General features: G+C 44.8%; 2 protein-coding genes across 2 annotated transcripts in view; both read left to right on the top strand.

Moving 5' to 3' along the window:
* Positions 1-11,298, top strand: part of lipeb (lipase, hormone-sensitive b) — a gene marked incomplete at its 5' end in the record, with an annotated part of 30,352 nt that extends 19,054 nt beyond the window's left edge. Inside the window, 6 exons of the mRNA XM_080501222.1 lie at positions 288-432; positions 2,221-2,448; positions 3,726-3,911; positions 4,920-5,101; positions 5,824-6,090; positions 6,648-11,298. Coding sequence (XP_080357348.1) covers positions 288-432; positions 2,221-2,448; positions 3,726-3,911; positions 4,920-5,101; positions 5,824-6,090; positions 6,648-7,049 — 1,410 coding nt within the window. The 3' untranslated portion in view covers positions 7,050-11,298. The remainder of the gene's footprint in view (positions 1-287; positions 433-2,220; positions 2,449-3,725; positions 3,912-4,919; positions 5,102-5,823; positions 6,091-6,647) is intronic.
* An 888-nt stretch (positions 11,299-12,186) lies between these two features.
* Positions 12,187-12,502, top strand: part of tmem145 (transmembrane protein 145) — a gene marked incomplete at its 3' end in the record, with an annotated part of 48,185 nt that continues 47,869 nt past the window's right edge. The window contains exon 1 of the mRNA XM_080501083.1: positions 12,187-12,363. Within this exon, the coding sequence (XP_080357209.1) occupies positions 12,253-12,363 (111 nt within the window). The 5' untranslated portion in view covers positions 12,187-12,252. The remainder of the gene's footprint in view (positions 12,364-12,502) is intronic.

Consider the following 12,502-nt stretch of genomic DNA (forward strand, 5'->3'; position numbering starts at 1 on the left):
GGAAATGGAGGTGACTCTGAGGACAGTGCTCATTCTGCTTTTTGTCTAGACAGTAAGGCAAAAAGCAGACAGATGACATCAGAGGAACATATCATTTTCATAACTTTTTATCCTTGCTCAGAGTCCACCCCATGTGCCTTTTTAAAAAAAAATTAATTCCTATGTGGATTATTTTCACTGTGGCCACTGGAGTTTCTCATAAATTCTACATAGAATATATTCACAGTTTTTTTTTATTTTCCTCTATTCCTAAAGTCACCTTTGTCTGTGTCTACTTTCTGCTGCAGCCCTATTTGAAGAGTTGGTCCCAGGATCTTGGAGTCCCCATCCTGTCGGTCGACTACTCTTTGGCCCCTGAGGCTCCCTACCCAAGGGCCCTGGAGGAGTGTTTCTATGCCTACTGCTGGGCTCTCAGAAACCACCACCTACTAGGTACACACACATGATGATAAGCTCTGGAGTGCTGGTGCTTTTATATTTTGCCTGAATTATTTTGGAGACGACACAGTTCATTGTCAGAGTACCGCAAGAGTCTGCACAGTCGCTTCCTGTGAATGAAAACTTTACGAAACATTTTTTGTGAAATTTGTACATTTCAAAGCTTTAATATTTAGTTCATCAAAACCACGAGAGGGGAAAAACACCTGGCATATTAGAGCCTTGGTTGTGCTGCGAGCCAGCACTGAACGCCAGCCCTCCTCTCAGCCAGGTGCGCTCTGGAGAGCTCTGCCAAACACAGTGGCAAGGTGTAGATCGGGGACAGCATTTAAAACAATTCTAACTTTTGAACTGTTCCCGGGAGCACAGTGGTGTCAATATTTGCTAAATGAAAGAAATTGGAAAGTGTTATGTTTTTTTTTGTCTGAATGAATAGGAATGTGACTCTGAGCTAAAAGCTCAGAGTTAAAAGCTCGTTGTCCATATTACCACTACAATTAAAAAGTATTAGTGGGAGGACTGCGCTATGGGGGTCATCAGTGAAAGGCAATAGTATACAAGGTCAGCTTTCAGACTTGTTTTTGAAGCTCCTGCGTGTTGCTGCTTCTTGAGAGGGTGTCTACAGCCAAGTCATTGCCGGTGAGGCTGTGGGACAAATCTTTGCCCTCCAGCGCCCCAGCCCAATCCCAGAACACCAAAGAGCTGCAGCAGGGAGACCTTAAGTTTACAGGTCACATCCATTCTGTTTGAGCTGTAGCAGATTTACCAGGAAAAATGGGATAAAAGGGACAAATTCTGATATGGAAGCGTGTCGAAAGTCCTCCAACAAGGTTTGAATTGCTGCCCTGAAGCTTCTGGAAGGTTATGAGTAAAGGGTGTGAATACTTTAATGGTTCTCTGTGTTTTATGAAACACTTGTTAGTGTGGAGGTAGAAATCATATTTTCACTGGGAGTTTTGATGTGCAATACAGGTCTGCTTGAATCAACCCAGAACATTGCAGTCATGTTGCATCCTCTGTAACCATTGAGCTTCCAGGGCGCTTCAGGGGCTTGAATACTTTCTGACTGATAATCTGTTTTTTATCAGTTCAGAATTAAATCAACAAAATGAATTAAGCAGGAAGTGAAAAGTTCTGAACACACACAGAATATTTTGTATGCAGTCGTAATGGTGTATACCTTAAGCAGATAAAAAAAGAGGAAGACGGTTGTAAGAATTAATGAGCAAGCACTAAAAAGGATAAAGCTCGCCTACTTCACTGTGAAGGTGGAGTGCTTCTGTAAATCCTCAACTGTGTTCGCCAACGCCCAGGCCCTGCCTCGAGGATTCATTTATCACTTTGAAACTGATCGTGCTTGCATGCCTCCCGCACCTTTTACTCGCAACTCTGCAGTGTCCCCACAAATCGTGGTGCTCGGTATTCAGACCGAAAACGGATGACATCTGGTGGGTTTTAGGGGGGAGACCGCACCACTGAAGCGCGCCGTGTCAAATTACAGTGCCGCAGCATGTTAGCGTTGTTTTTCAAGACACAAATCTCACGGCTCATAGGAAGGCAAAGAGACAACAACCAGACATAGCAGGTACACCGTGTTACTCTGTAGGACAGAGCAAACATCATTATTTTTGTCACACTCCTTTTTCTTGCAACTCGGGTGGATTTCACAAAAGTTTTTAGATAAGCCTTTTTTTTTTTTTTTTCATTTGCCTGTGAAATCTTGTTGTTCCTACCTTGCTTTTCTTACCTCTATCGTCACGCTTCCTCCTCTTATCACTCCAGGCTGGACCGGAGAGAAGGTCTGTCTGGCCGGCGACAGCGCGGGCGGCAACTTGTGTGTGACGACGTCGATGCGCGCTGCTGCCTTTGGTGTGCGAATGCCAGATGGTATTGTGGCAGCCTATCCCGCCACCCTGCTGACGGCCTCCGCATCGCCTTCCCGTCTGCTAACACTTATGGATCCTCTGCTGCCGCTCAGCGTGCTGTCCAGGTGTCTCAGTGCCTACGCAGGTAGGTGTGTGTGTGTGTGTGTGTGTGTGTGCGTGTGGCGTGTTTTATTGTTCAGTTTTTGTTGTTGTTGGGATTTCTTTCAAGCATGTCTTAGTTGTTGTTTTTTTTATCAGGAATTGTATCGCACTCGTCAGGACCAACAACATTGATAGTGACCTTTTCCCCTTATCAATAACGCTATTTATTACTCAAGTGCTTACGCTCTAAAAATGTCCTGAAATGACTTGGTAGGAGATGATTTATCCTTTATTATTCACACAATGGGGACATTGCATAGTAAAATCCACAACAAGGTATAGAGGATGTTATGGGATAGGAGAAATACACTATTGTTGGGGAAAGCTGTGATGTTATGTTCCAGTAAGATGAGATAATGCCTTCAAGTGACATGGTGTTATTTAAAATGAACTGTGTAGTAACGTTTGTTAATCATGACAACGGCCGAAGCGCAAGGTGACAATATTTGACTGAGGAATAGTATGCTGTGACAACTGTTAAAACAGTTTCAATTTCAGTAAAATTGTACTTGGATAATTTTCTGATTAGTCAGTTAATCAGAACAGTCCTGTATTTTACTCCCTGACAGTTGTGGGACTCTGTTACTTTAATCATTGCAGGTTTTTCCTCAGCTTTTGTATCTTGTCGTTGCCTCAGTTCATTTATAGTACACATTGCGAGCAGCAGACGAAAGCCTCTTGTTTTAATAGGTGACAAAACGAGCCACTCTAGCCTATTGTGAGAGCCATGAACCTGAACAGAACAAATGGTTTTCTAAAAAAAGGACACATTCCAATGTGTAACTGTGTCATGTCCTGGAAATCTCCTCCACAGCAACTGGGTTCATTTGCATATAAACCTCATTTTTCTCAGTGTCATTACAACTTGTGAGGAGCTGGAGAAACTCTTCCCTGTCTTTTGATAAATAGTTGTTTCACAAGAGGAGAATTGCAGGAAGGTGGAGGACTTGGCAAATGACACTGAATACTGACACAGTGATATTGGCAAAGCCGAGTCTCCTTTCAGTCCTAAACTAAAACACTTATCATTTTGTATTACCTCCTGCTGTCATCACTGTATATTGCTGTCTGTAATATAAATAGCTCTGTGGTAGCATTGAACCCACTCAGCCAGTGGGATTCTTCACTTCCCTTCCCTGTGATTGCTTTTGCATCTTCTATTGTTTCTCATTTGTGCTCCTGGAAGAATAACACTCATCCTGTTTGCGTGTCTTTGTTTTTTTTCTTTCCCTAACCCTTCCGCTCTGTCTCCTCCTTCAGGCGCTGAACCGCAGACTGAGAAGCAGGTGGAGAAAGTGAGCACACTGAGCCTGGTGAGGAGAGACACTGCACTGCTGCTGCGAGATTTCCGACAGGGCGCCTCCAACTGGATTCACTCTCTGCTGGATCCTAACCGAGCCTCTGCCTCTCCTGGCACAGCCGCACAGGCACCGCCAGGAGCCACAGGTATACCAGCCAGCGATACAGCTCTCGTCCGTGCAATTCAGTGGGATCATTTGGATTGCATGCGAGGCATTTTTGATTAGCAGCAATGGAATGTAAATTTCTCTATGGATTTCTATCTGCGATCATATCTCTGCTGAGAGTATAGCTCATATCCGTGCGAATTGCCTCTGTATTTATTCACCCTCCACATTTCTGGTGTGTTGGTTAAGCTAATTTATGGAAGTGTTGTGAGTCTACGATTACACGTCCTCCAGGATTCATTTGAAGCCCATATGGAGGGGGTCAGTAACATTCATCCAACAGCCAATTATCACTTTAACCCACCTTGTTGCATCACTCTCCTGCTGCTCCATTCATATCCACTCACCTTAACGGAACAGCAGTGCTTTGACAGTAATTGTTAATTGTGGCCACCGTAAACCTGGTGGGGAAATTGTAATTTCTCTGGTGTCCCCATAGCTCGGCGACACCCTCGCAGCTGCAAAACTCCCAACTAATGAGTGTGTCGTTGGTGGGTGTACATTATTTAAAGGCCATCATGGAGCTGAGAAGGTTCATTATTAAAGAGATAGCAGATCGGTAGAGCTTTTTTTTTTGAGGAGCCCAGCCGTGACGACTCTTACAGCTGTGTTTTGACAGCTTTGGGCAGGCAGATGATATCACCATGACAGCACGTTTTGAAATTCCTCCTCCTCCTTCTCCTCTTTTCTTCTTGATATTTTCCCATTTGCATTTTAGGCTTTTAACTGTTGGCTGTCAACCAGAGGACATATGATAAGTGGAAACAGTAGACTAAGTGAGAAGGATTGTGTGTTGCTGTCTGTGTTTTTTTTTTTTTTTTTTCATGTGCCCTTCAACTGCTACTCAGCCAAAGAGAATTAAAGCCTTTGTCTTTAATATACCGTGTAGTTTAAACATTGAATGATTTTCACAAGCCTAAATTTCTCATTTGCATGTCCGACATGTTGATTGTTGTCTCTTGCTCCCCCTCCTCATCGTGTTCCTCAGACGCCGTGAGGAAGAGCATTTCGGAGGCGACCATCTCCTCTCCTCACGCTGACCCTCCCATACCGGCAGAAGCCTCGGAGTTCCCCGGCAGAAAGTTATCTGTGAAGAGCCAGACTTGCCAGGACTTGGGATCCCACAACAGTTCCCCTCCCCGCAGTGCACCGCTGCACTCCGAGCGCGCGGTATGTCACACTTGTTTACATTGAGATTAGCTCGCTCTCAGCTGATGGTCTTATACAGAAGTAGTTAACAGCATTAAAGGGAGAAGAGCTGCGGCTTAACAAATCACCCGGGGGGGGGGGGTGTGAGACTTTAACCTGTCATTATAGGGAGGTGTGTAATGCGAGGCTGATTGGAGCACAGCTCCAGTGTAGAAAATCTCCTCTGCTTACCAGCTTTTTTTTTAAAGGGTCAAACACTCTTGAGTTCCAAGGACGTTATGGCCAGGATCGTACGTGGCTGTGTGTCCAGCATTATTGTGTAGAACTCGGTCTGGACTGTGTCACCCATACGTCGCACAAACAAATGGCTGTGATATGCTGGCAGAATATTTCAACTTTTCAGTTGTGCACAGGCTGGCAAGGTGTTGCAGATTATCCTCGTATGTATTTTCTCACAGGCAGACTGGATTAGTGGCTGGCTGGGAGGAAAATAGCTTGCAGAGATGACGTAAGATATTAAATATGCTTTACCTCCTTGAAATGGGGGATTGTTCAGTCAAGACGCAGGCACCCAGCCAAGGTTTTAGAAGATCTTCACAAGGACGAAGTGTTACGCGTGCGTGTGTATATAACCAAGATAACTGAGATGTTTGAAGCCTTTGTTCTTATTTCGTTAATACGGCCTCTTCCCTTGACTGCTCGCCATCATCTAACCTCCTCTACTCATTTCTTCTCCTGTGTAGCCAGAAGATGTGAATTTCTTCCTCTCCAAGGATGGAGATCCTTCCATGTACGGTGACCTGTCTTCAGTGGCCATACCACCCCCTGCTGGAGAGGACGGTGCGGAGCTGGAGCACCCGAGGGAGTTTCCTCTGGGGTTTGAGCCACTGCGGACCGAACAGCTGGCTGAGATGAAGGTGATGAGCTCTCCGGTTGTCAGGGATCCCTACTGCTCACCTCTGCTGGCCCCCGACAGCATGCTGAAAGGCCTGCCCCCTATACACATCGTGGTAAGACAAGAAACTTGGTTAAACACATTGGCTCAAGGGTTAGTCACAAAGACCGTGTAGCTGGAAGGTTGCCCAGTTGTAACAGATTTGTAGATGCTTGTTTTTCTTTTTTTTTTTGCGGTTCAGAAAGACATCACTGTGGTCTTGAAGGTTAGACGTTTTACACCTGCATAACCTCTGACTGGAGCTTCATCACAGCATTCCTTTCAATATTTAGCTTACATGAAGTTGTACTACAAAGCAGACCATTCCCAAGAGGTGAACACTGTTTACAGATATCAGTGACACTGTGCTGCGGAGGGAATGGCTGAGAATGAAGCTTGAACTCTCTTTTAAGGAGGGTGTTGATATGAAAATGAAAAAACGGGTGGTATTTTTTTTTAAGCAACGAGAGTGAGTCAGCAGATGTAGAGTGGGAACAAAAGGGACCAGGAGGCCTGGCTTCCTTTTCTTCACCACTTAATTGAGATTCTTGACATGTCTGACGGGAATCCAAATTTGCTTTTCATCATTCTCACCCCTTCCTTCGTTCGCACTCCCCTCCCCTCCCCTCTCAGGCCTGTGCATTAGACCCCATGCTGGACGACTCTGTGATGTTTGCCAAGCGTTTGAGGAGCGTGGAGCAGCCCGTCACTCTGTGCGTGGTGGACGACCTCCCCCACGGCTTCCTCAGTCTATCGCAGCTCTCCAAAGAGACGAGGGAGGCCGCCATGGTCTGCGGGGAGCGAATCCGGGCCGTCTTCACCCGGGAGGACACGCCCCCAGAGCCGCGCAAGCACCGCAAGCTGGAACGGACCGATAGGGGCGTGTCGGCCTCTTCCGGGGAGACTGGCCCTCTCCTTGTCGACCCCATTGCCGGAGAGGAGGCCGCTGCTGCGGGGGCTAAAGTTGCCGATGGGGAGGGCCCAGTTGCCGTGGCAGCCCAGAATAACACTGATGCTGGAGGTATTGGAGCTTAAATGAGATTAGATTCTGCAGTTCACACAAGGAGTGCAGAGAAAGAGACGGACTAAATGAGAACGAGACAAATCCAGGCAGTGCCATGCCTAAATGGCAGGTCAAGAAAGCAAAGTGAAGAGTAGAAGAGGAGGAAGTCGTTTAAAAGATTACTGAACACTTAAGAAATGAAAGGAAGAAAAAAAAAAATAGGTGGGCCTCTGCAATAAAACTTAGTTTGCAGTAGTTTTTTCCACTTGTCTATGCACCGATGCCTATTTGGCCAACAAATGGAACGCGTGCACTAACGACAGCCATGTTTCAGATTAAAACCATAATTTAGCTGCTACTTGGATCAAAGACCAGCACTCACCCACACACACTTAACGGAGTTGCCGTTAAGCAGCGGAGGCTCGGACATAAAGCAGCGCGGAAGATTCTTAGGACGAGGCCTGAATGGGTGATTCATCTGGGCAAAGACAGTCATTTGAGGCCCTAATCAGATCGTGGTAAGCACACTATATGCTTCTGTGTGGAGTCATCCCCATAGAAATGGCCACTTGTCCTTTAGGGAGCCACTCTAAATCACACTCAATAACTCCACATTGTGTTCTTCTTTACGCTGGTTTGGCAGTCAATACAGCTCACTTTGTGGATAGTAACTCTGTTGGTTCTCTCACAAATGGAATTATAAAGCTAAAACACAACAGACTAAAAGAGCCGGAACTGAATCAATTGAGTTCCTTCTTTGTTGAATTTTCATTTTCACTTTTCTTTTTTTTTTTTTTTTAAACCTATGCAAGATTTTTAGTTTTGGTATTTATATCCATTTTTATTGCTGTTATACTCCTCGACTTGTCTGTTGATTTGTACACTTTATTATTATTTAATGTAATCGTATGCTGTTTATTACATGTTTTTTTTTTAAATGTGCTCAGTATTTACCTCTGCTTGTTTTAGCCACAACACTCTTGACACCTCTGGCCTTTCAAATTAAGTTCACATGCTCCCCTCAGTACTACACGTTGACTCGGCAGAGTAAAATACAGGATATGACACAGGGACACCGCGTCCTGTCGAGATGTTACCTCGTGTTTTTTTTTGGTAGAGCTGATACTGCAAATACAGTGACGGCAATTTACTTGACTGCTACAGTCAATGTATGAGAAGGATTTTGGGCGCCTTTATTTGACGAGTACCAAAAACCTGGGCTCAATACATGCAGGAAAACTCTGCGAGGCAGCGAGTTTTTTTTTTTTTTTTCTTTCTCATTTTATCATTGGAAACAGTTGCTGAACATTGTCGTTCTGTAGGAATAGAGTAAGACAGAGAGGAGCAGCGAAAAGCCCGGCACCCAGCTATCAATACACATTTTAAACTTCAGTGCACTGATTTCCTCTCAGGTTGTTCCCGTTCCTCCCCGAACATTATCGCTTGCTACTTCAGTGCACAGTATGCACTGTGTCAAAGTACCACTTCTCCCTTTCCAGGGGATTTCTGTCCTGACAACCTGTTTTTACAAATCAGAGGCTTTTAGGCAAAGCTCGAGCACCCTGACTGAGAAAAGCGGTGACAAAAGTGCCACATGAAAGCCGCCGAAGTCACACTTTGGGCGAACCGAGAGTGGCTGGTGGTCCAGATATTTTTGTTCCCCGCCGTCACATTTCCGGGCCGACTTTGTTCCTGATTACCTGACGACGGTCCTCTGAGGATGGTTGCCACCAAAGCACTTTGAAGAACACCGAAATGTCCTTCAAAAGGGTCAGTCCCTCTTATCGGGTCCAACTAAATATAGATGCCAACAATGCTGGCACTGTCCTGCCCTTGCCTGGTAACAGGACTCGGGTTGCCAGGTCTGCAGAGAGGGATGCTGTGTGATGAATAGGATTTAGCTGATGCTCTGAGTGCAGGGAAAAATAAATAAATAAAAAATATCCGTCCGTCCCCCCCCCTGTTGAAGAGCAGGATTTTCGGCAGCAAAGTCATGCTGGAGGATTAGACCGTACTCAGTCCTGTCAGCTCCAAGTACTTACCGCAATATTTTTAGTCGGATTGATGGAGAGAACGAGGCCCGCGAAGAAGCAGCTAAGTTGTGCGCTCAGTCTCCTTAAGACGCCGGGCTGAAGTTTGTACTTGCTCGGCTCTTCGCTGTTTATGCTCGGTGTGCACTTTTTTTTTGCAGTTTGTCTATCAGTGCAAGTTTATTTTAAGCTTGTATACATGTCATTGTTCTGTTGTTCGCTTGCGGCGTGTGTGTGCATGCGTGCGCGCGCGTGTGTGTGTCAGACGGAGCAAGGAGCTCATTTGTGGACTCGCCCTCTTTGTTTTTGTCACGTGGTCACATAATGACACGAATGGCACTTTACAGTCGGGAGGCTCTCGGTTCTATTAATTGTCTTGTCGACAGCGACCTCTTTGATGTAGTTGAGCCTCTGTGAGACAACAGTTTGTGATGGACTGTATTAAAAACGCCTCTGCTTTTGAAGGACCAGAGGTGGCTGGTCATCGGCACTTTCTTGTATAAATCACAAATTAGACAGGTGTTTTTTTTTATAAAAAATTATTTTTTTTCATATAAAGATTGTCAAATTCATACACTTTTATATCAGCCTTCATATACATTTTAACACTAATCTGAGAACATATGAGGGACCAGATAGGTTTGGATCAAATATAGTTTTTTTTTTCTGATATGATCAGTGTTGCATTTAGATATTTTGTTTCTATTTTACTTTGTGGTGACTCGTGTTAGTTCAGGGGACCCGTGCAGCCCACATTTCATCCTCCGAGGCTCGGACCAGTGCAACACTTGCTTAATAACCCTGAAATACAAATTGTCTTTTGTTTTAGTGCAAAGAGGTATGGTAAAAAAAAAACATATTGTCAGAAAACCTGAACATTTATGAGAAAAATGATCACAGTTCCCAGTGTTAAAACACTGAAATATCCCCAAACTGTCCTCCAACTGCAGCGTTTTGCAGCCGTCAGCATGCATGTTGTCACAAATCCACCCTCACAGATGGCTTTGCTACTATTGCCACTTCCCAGAGCAATAAGGTAACCAGCTTTCATTGCTGCTGCTCGGCCTCAGCGTTTGTCTGCTGGTCTCATTAAAGCAGTGCAATTACCAGCGAATACATAAGGAACAACACTTGATTTTTTTTTTTTTTTTCTTCTCCGTCATCCTGTGGACCAGATGAGATGCTCTACTGGACCAGAGTTGGGCCGTGTGTTCGACACGCTCTTTTGTTTTGGATCCGTTTAATGCTAATATGCTGCCTGTAACTTTGTGTTGAAATAATTGGTCCGGGATCGTTGAGTGGAGTAAGTTTGTTGTTGTTGAATACGTTTTACAATCCGGAGAAAACAACTGCGACAGTACAATTCAGAAATTCCGGGATTCTCGGTTCTCACGGTCTTTGCAGGATAACCTCTTTCCACTTGAGATTTAGTTTTTGCCACAGGCTGCTTTCGATGAAGTGCAAAGTACTGTTACAAGCATGAGCTCTCCATCGTTTGAGCCACATATACAATAAGTTGACACTCCAGAGGTGCGTTGTTTGCCCATTGTTTCTGCTTCAGAGATAAGAATTGTGGCAATGCTGGTTATTGTGCAATATGTTTTAAACTTCAACTGAGCGGAAGACACAAACTTGTTCAATAAAGTAGATTTAGGCTTCTTTGAAACGTGCTCCTTTTACCAATGCAACATTATGTTACACTGACCTCAAGCACTTCTGCGTTTCCACTAGATGACCTTCATTTAGGGTCAAAGTATCAAGCTGAACCAAAGACTGCCGCCCTTTTCTCTCTCCACATGTACTGTCCTCAATGTTTAGTGTTTCCTGTTGAGTGTTTTCATTGACAATGCAGGTGCTAGTCTTTTATTGCCTGTTTCGCACTTCATATGCAAATTGCACCACATCAGTTCTGATGTAGAATATTATTAGCCTTAAAAAACAAACAAGCAAAAACAAGCCATAGACTGGAAAGAAAAAAGATGCTTAAGTTTACTTGTTTTCAACTTTCAAATGTTTTTGTTCAATACACCACAAGTGCAAACCTGTGAATAAAAAAAAAAAGAAAGCTGATTGTACAGAAACTGTTGATTCATATAGATATTTTTACCTTGGGGTTTGTTAATCAAATGTGTTGCTGAATGATTGATTTGACTGTTTTCATTGCAGATTCCGTAACTAGAATGACATGCTGGGATGCACTAAAACAATAGTGTCTACCTTTGTTGATTTTTATCTAAATAAAATATATTCTCCCTCGAACTCTGCTGTCGTGTTCAAGCTCATGAATGAACATCGTCTTTATCGATTAAAGTAAAGGTTGACTGAAAGTCACCAGGAAGGACAAATATGGACTGATTAAGTTTGACATGATGTTGCTGGGATTTCTAATAGCTTTTGGTGTTTTTATTTGCAATTATGATTTAGTATCACACCTGTGAACAACAAAACCACTTAATTGGTTTTTTTTTAATTAAACTTGTGATCCACCTTATGTATTTACAAGAGTCAATAAAAGAAATGGCTTTTAGCCATTTTCTTTGACCTACAACACAAGAAAGCTCATTTAGGATCACGCTTCGTTTTGTTTATCATGACATACCAAATAAAAGGGCATTAATCGGATTGTATATTAAGCAAGCCTGTGGATGTATATATTTTTTTATTTAGTAAGGCTACACGTTCTATTTGTAAATATTTTATTTGTAAACATACAACAGACTGTCAAAGAGTTTGAGCATGAATCCAGCTCATTACATGCTGCTGATAGGCCCTTTATGATTAGTGCTATAATAATTTGGAGCAGGCGGCCGAGTGTCGTCTGTCTGTGAGCCACTTCATCAGAGGTGTGTGACCTCTAATGAAAACAAGATTGCAATCAGCGATGGCATTTTTAATGTGTGGACGTGTCGCATTGTCAAGGCACGAGCGGAACCGGGCGCGCGCGTCACCCCCCCCCCCCCCCCCCCCCCCCCCCCCCACACACACACCCTTTTTCAAAACCTCCCCCCCAACACACACACACACCATCGTCATCATCAGGCTTCAGCTGCTGGAGGGGGGGCCCACATCCATTGAAGGGACCAGCGTGAGCGCGCCCGGCCGGTTCCTCTCTCTCCTGCGCTGTTTCTCCGTGCGCGCTCCCGCGCAGAGCCAGGCTTCGGGGAGCTCGCGGGAGCAGACGAGCGGCAGCGGGGGAGAGCGAAAGATGGAGGTGAGGGTCGGGGAGAGACTCCTGTGCCTGGCCGTGCTGTGCAGCGTCCTCTGCGTGGACTCGGTCCTCGGGAAATACGTCAGAGGCATCGTCGACACTAAAGAGGTGAGCGCCGCTCGTCTTTTATTCCTGTTCGTCTTTAATTTGTTGCTTTGGCGACACTGACACCGCCACAGACGGACAGGAGCAGGGGAGGGGGGCGGGGGGGGGGGGACGGGGGAGCTGGACTGGACTGCGTCCCCGC

The sequence above is a fragment of the Blennius ocellaris genome (genome assembly GCF_963422515.1).
Source record: "Blennius ocellaris genome assembly, chromosome: 8".
NCBI classification, from domain to species: domain Eukaryota; kingdom Metazoa; phylum Chordata; class Actinopteri; order Blenniiformes; family Blenniidae; genus Blennius; species Blennius ocellaris.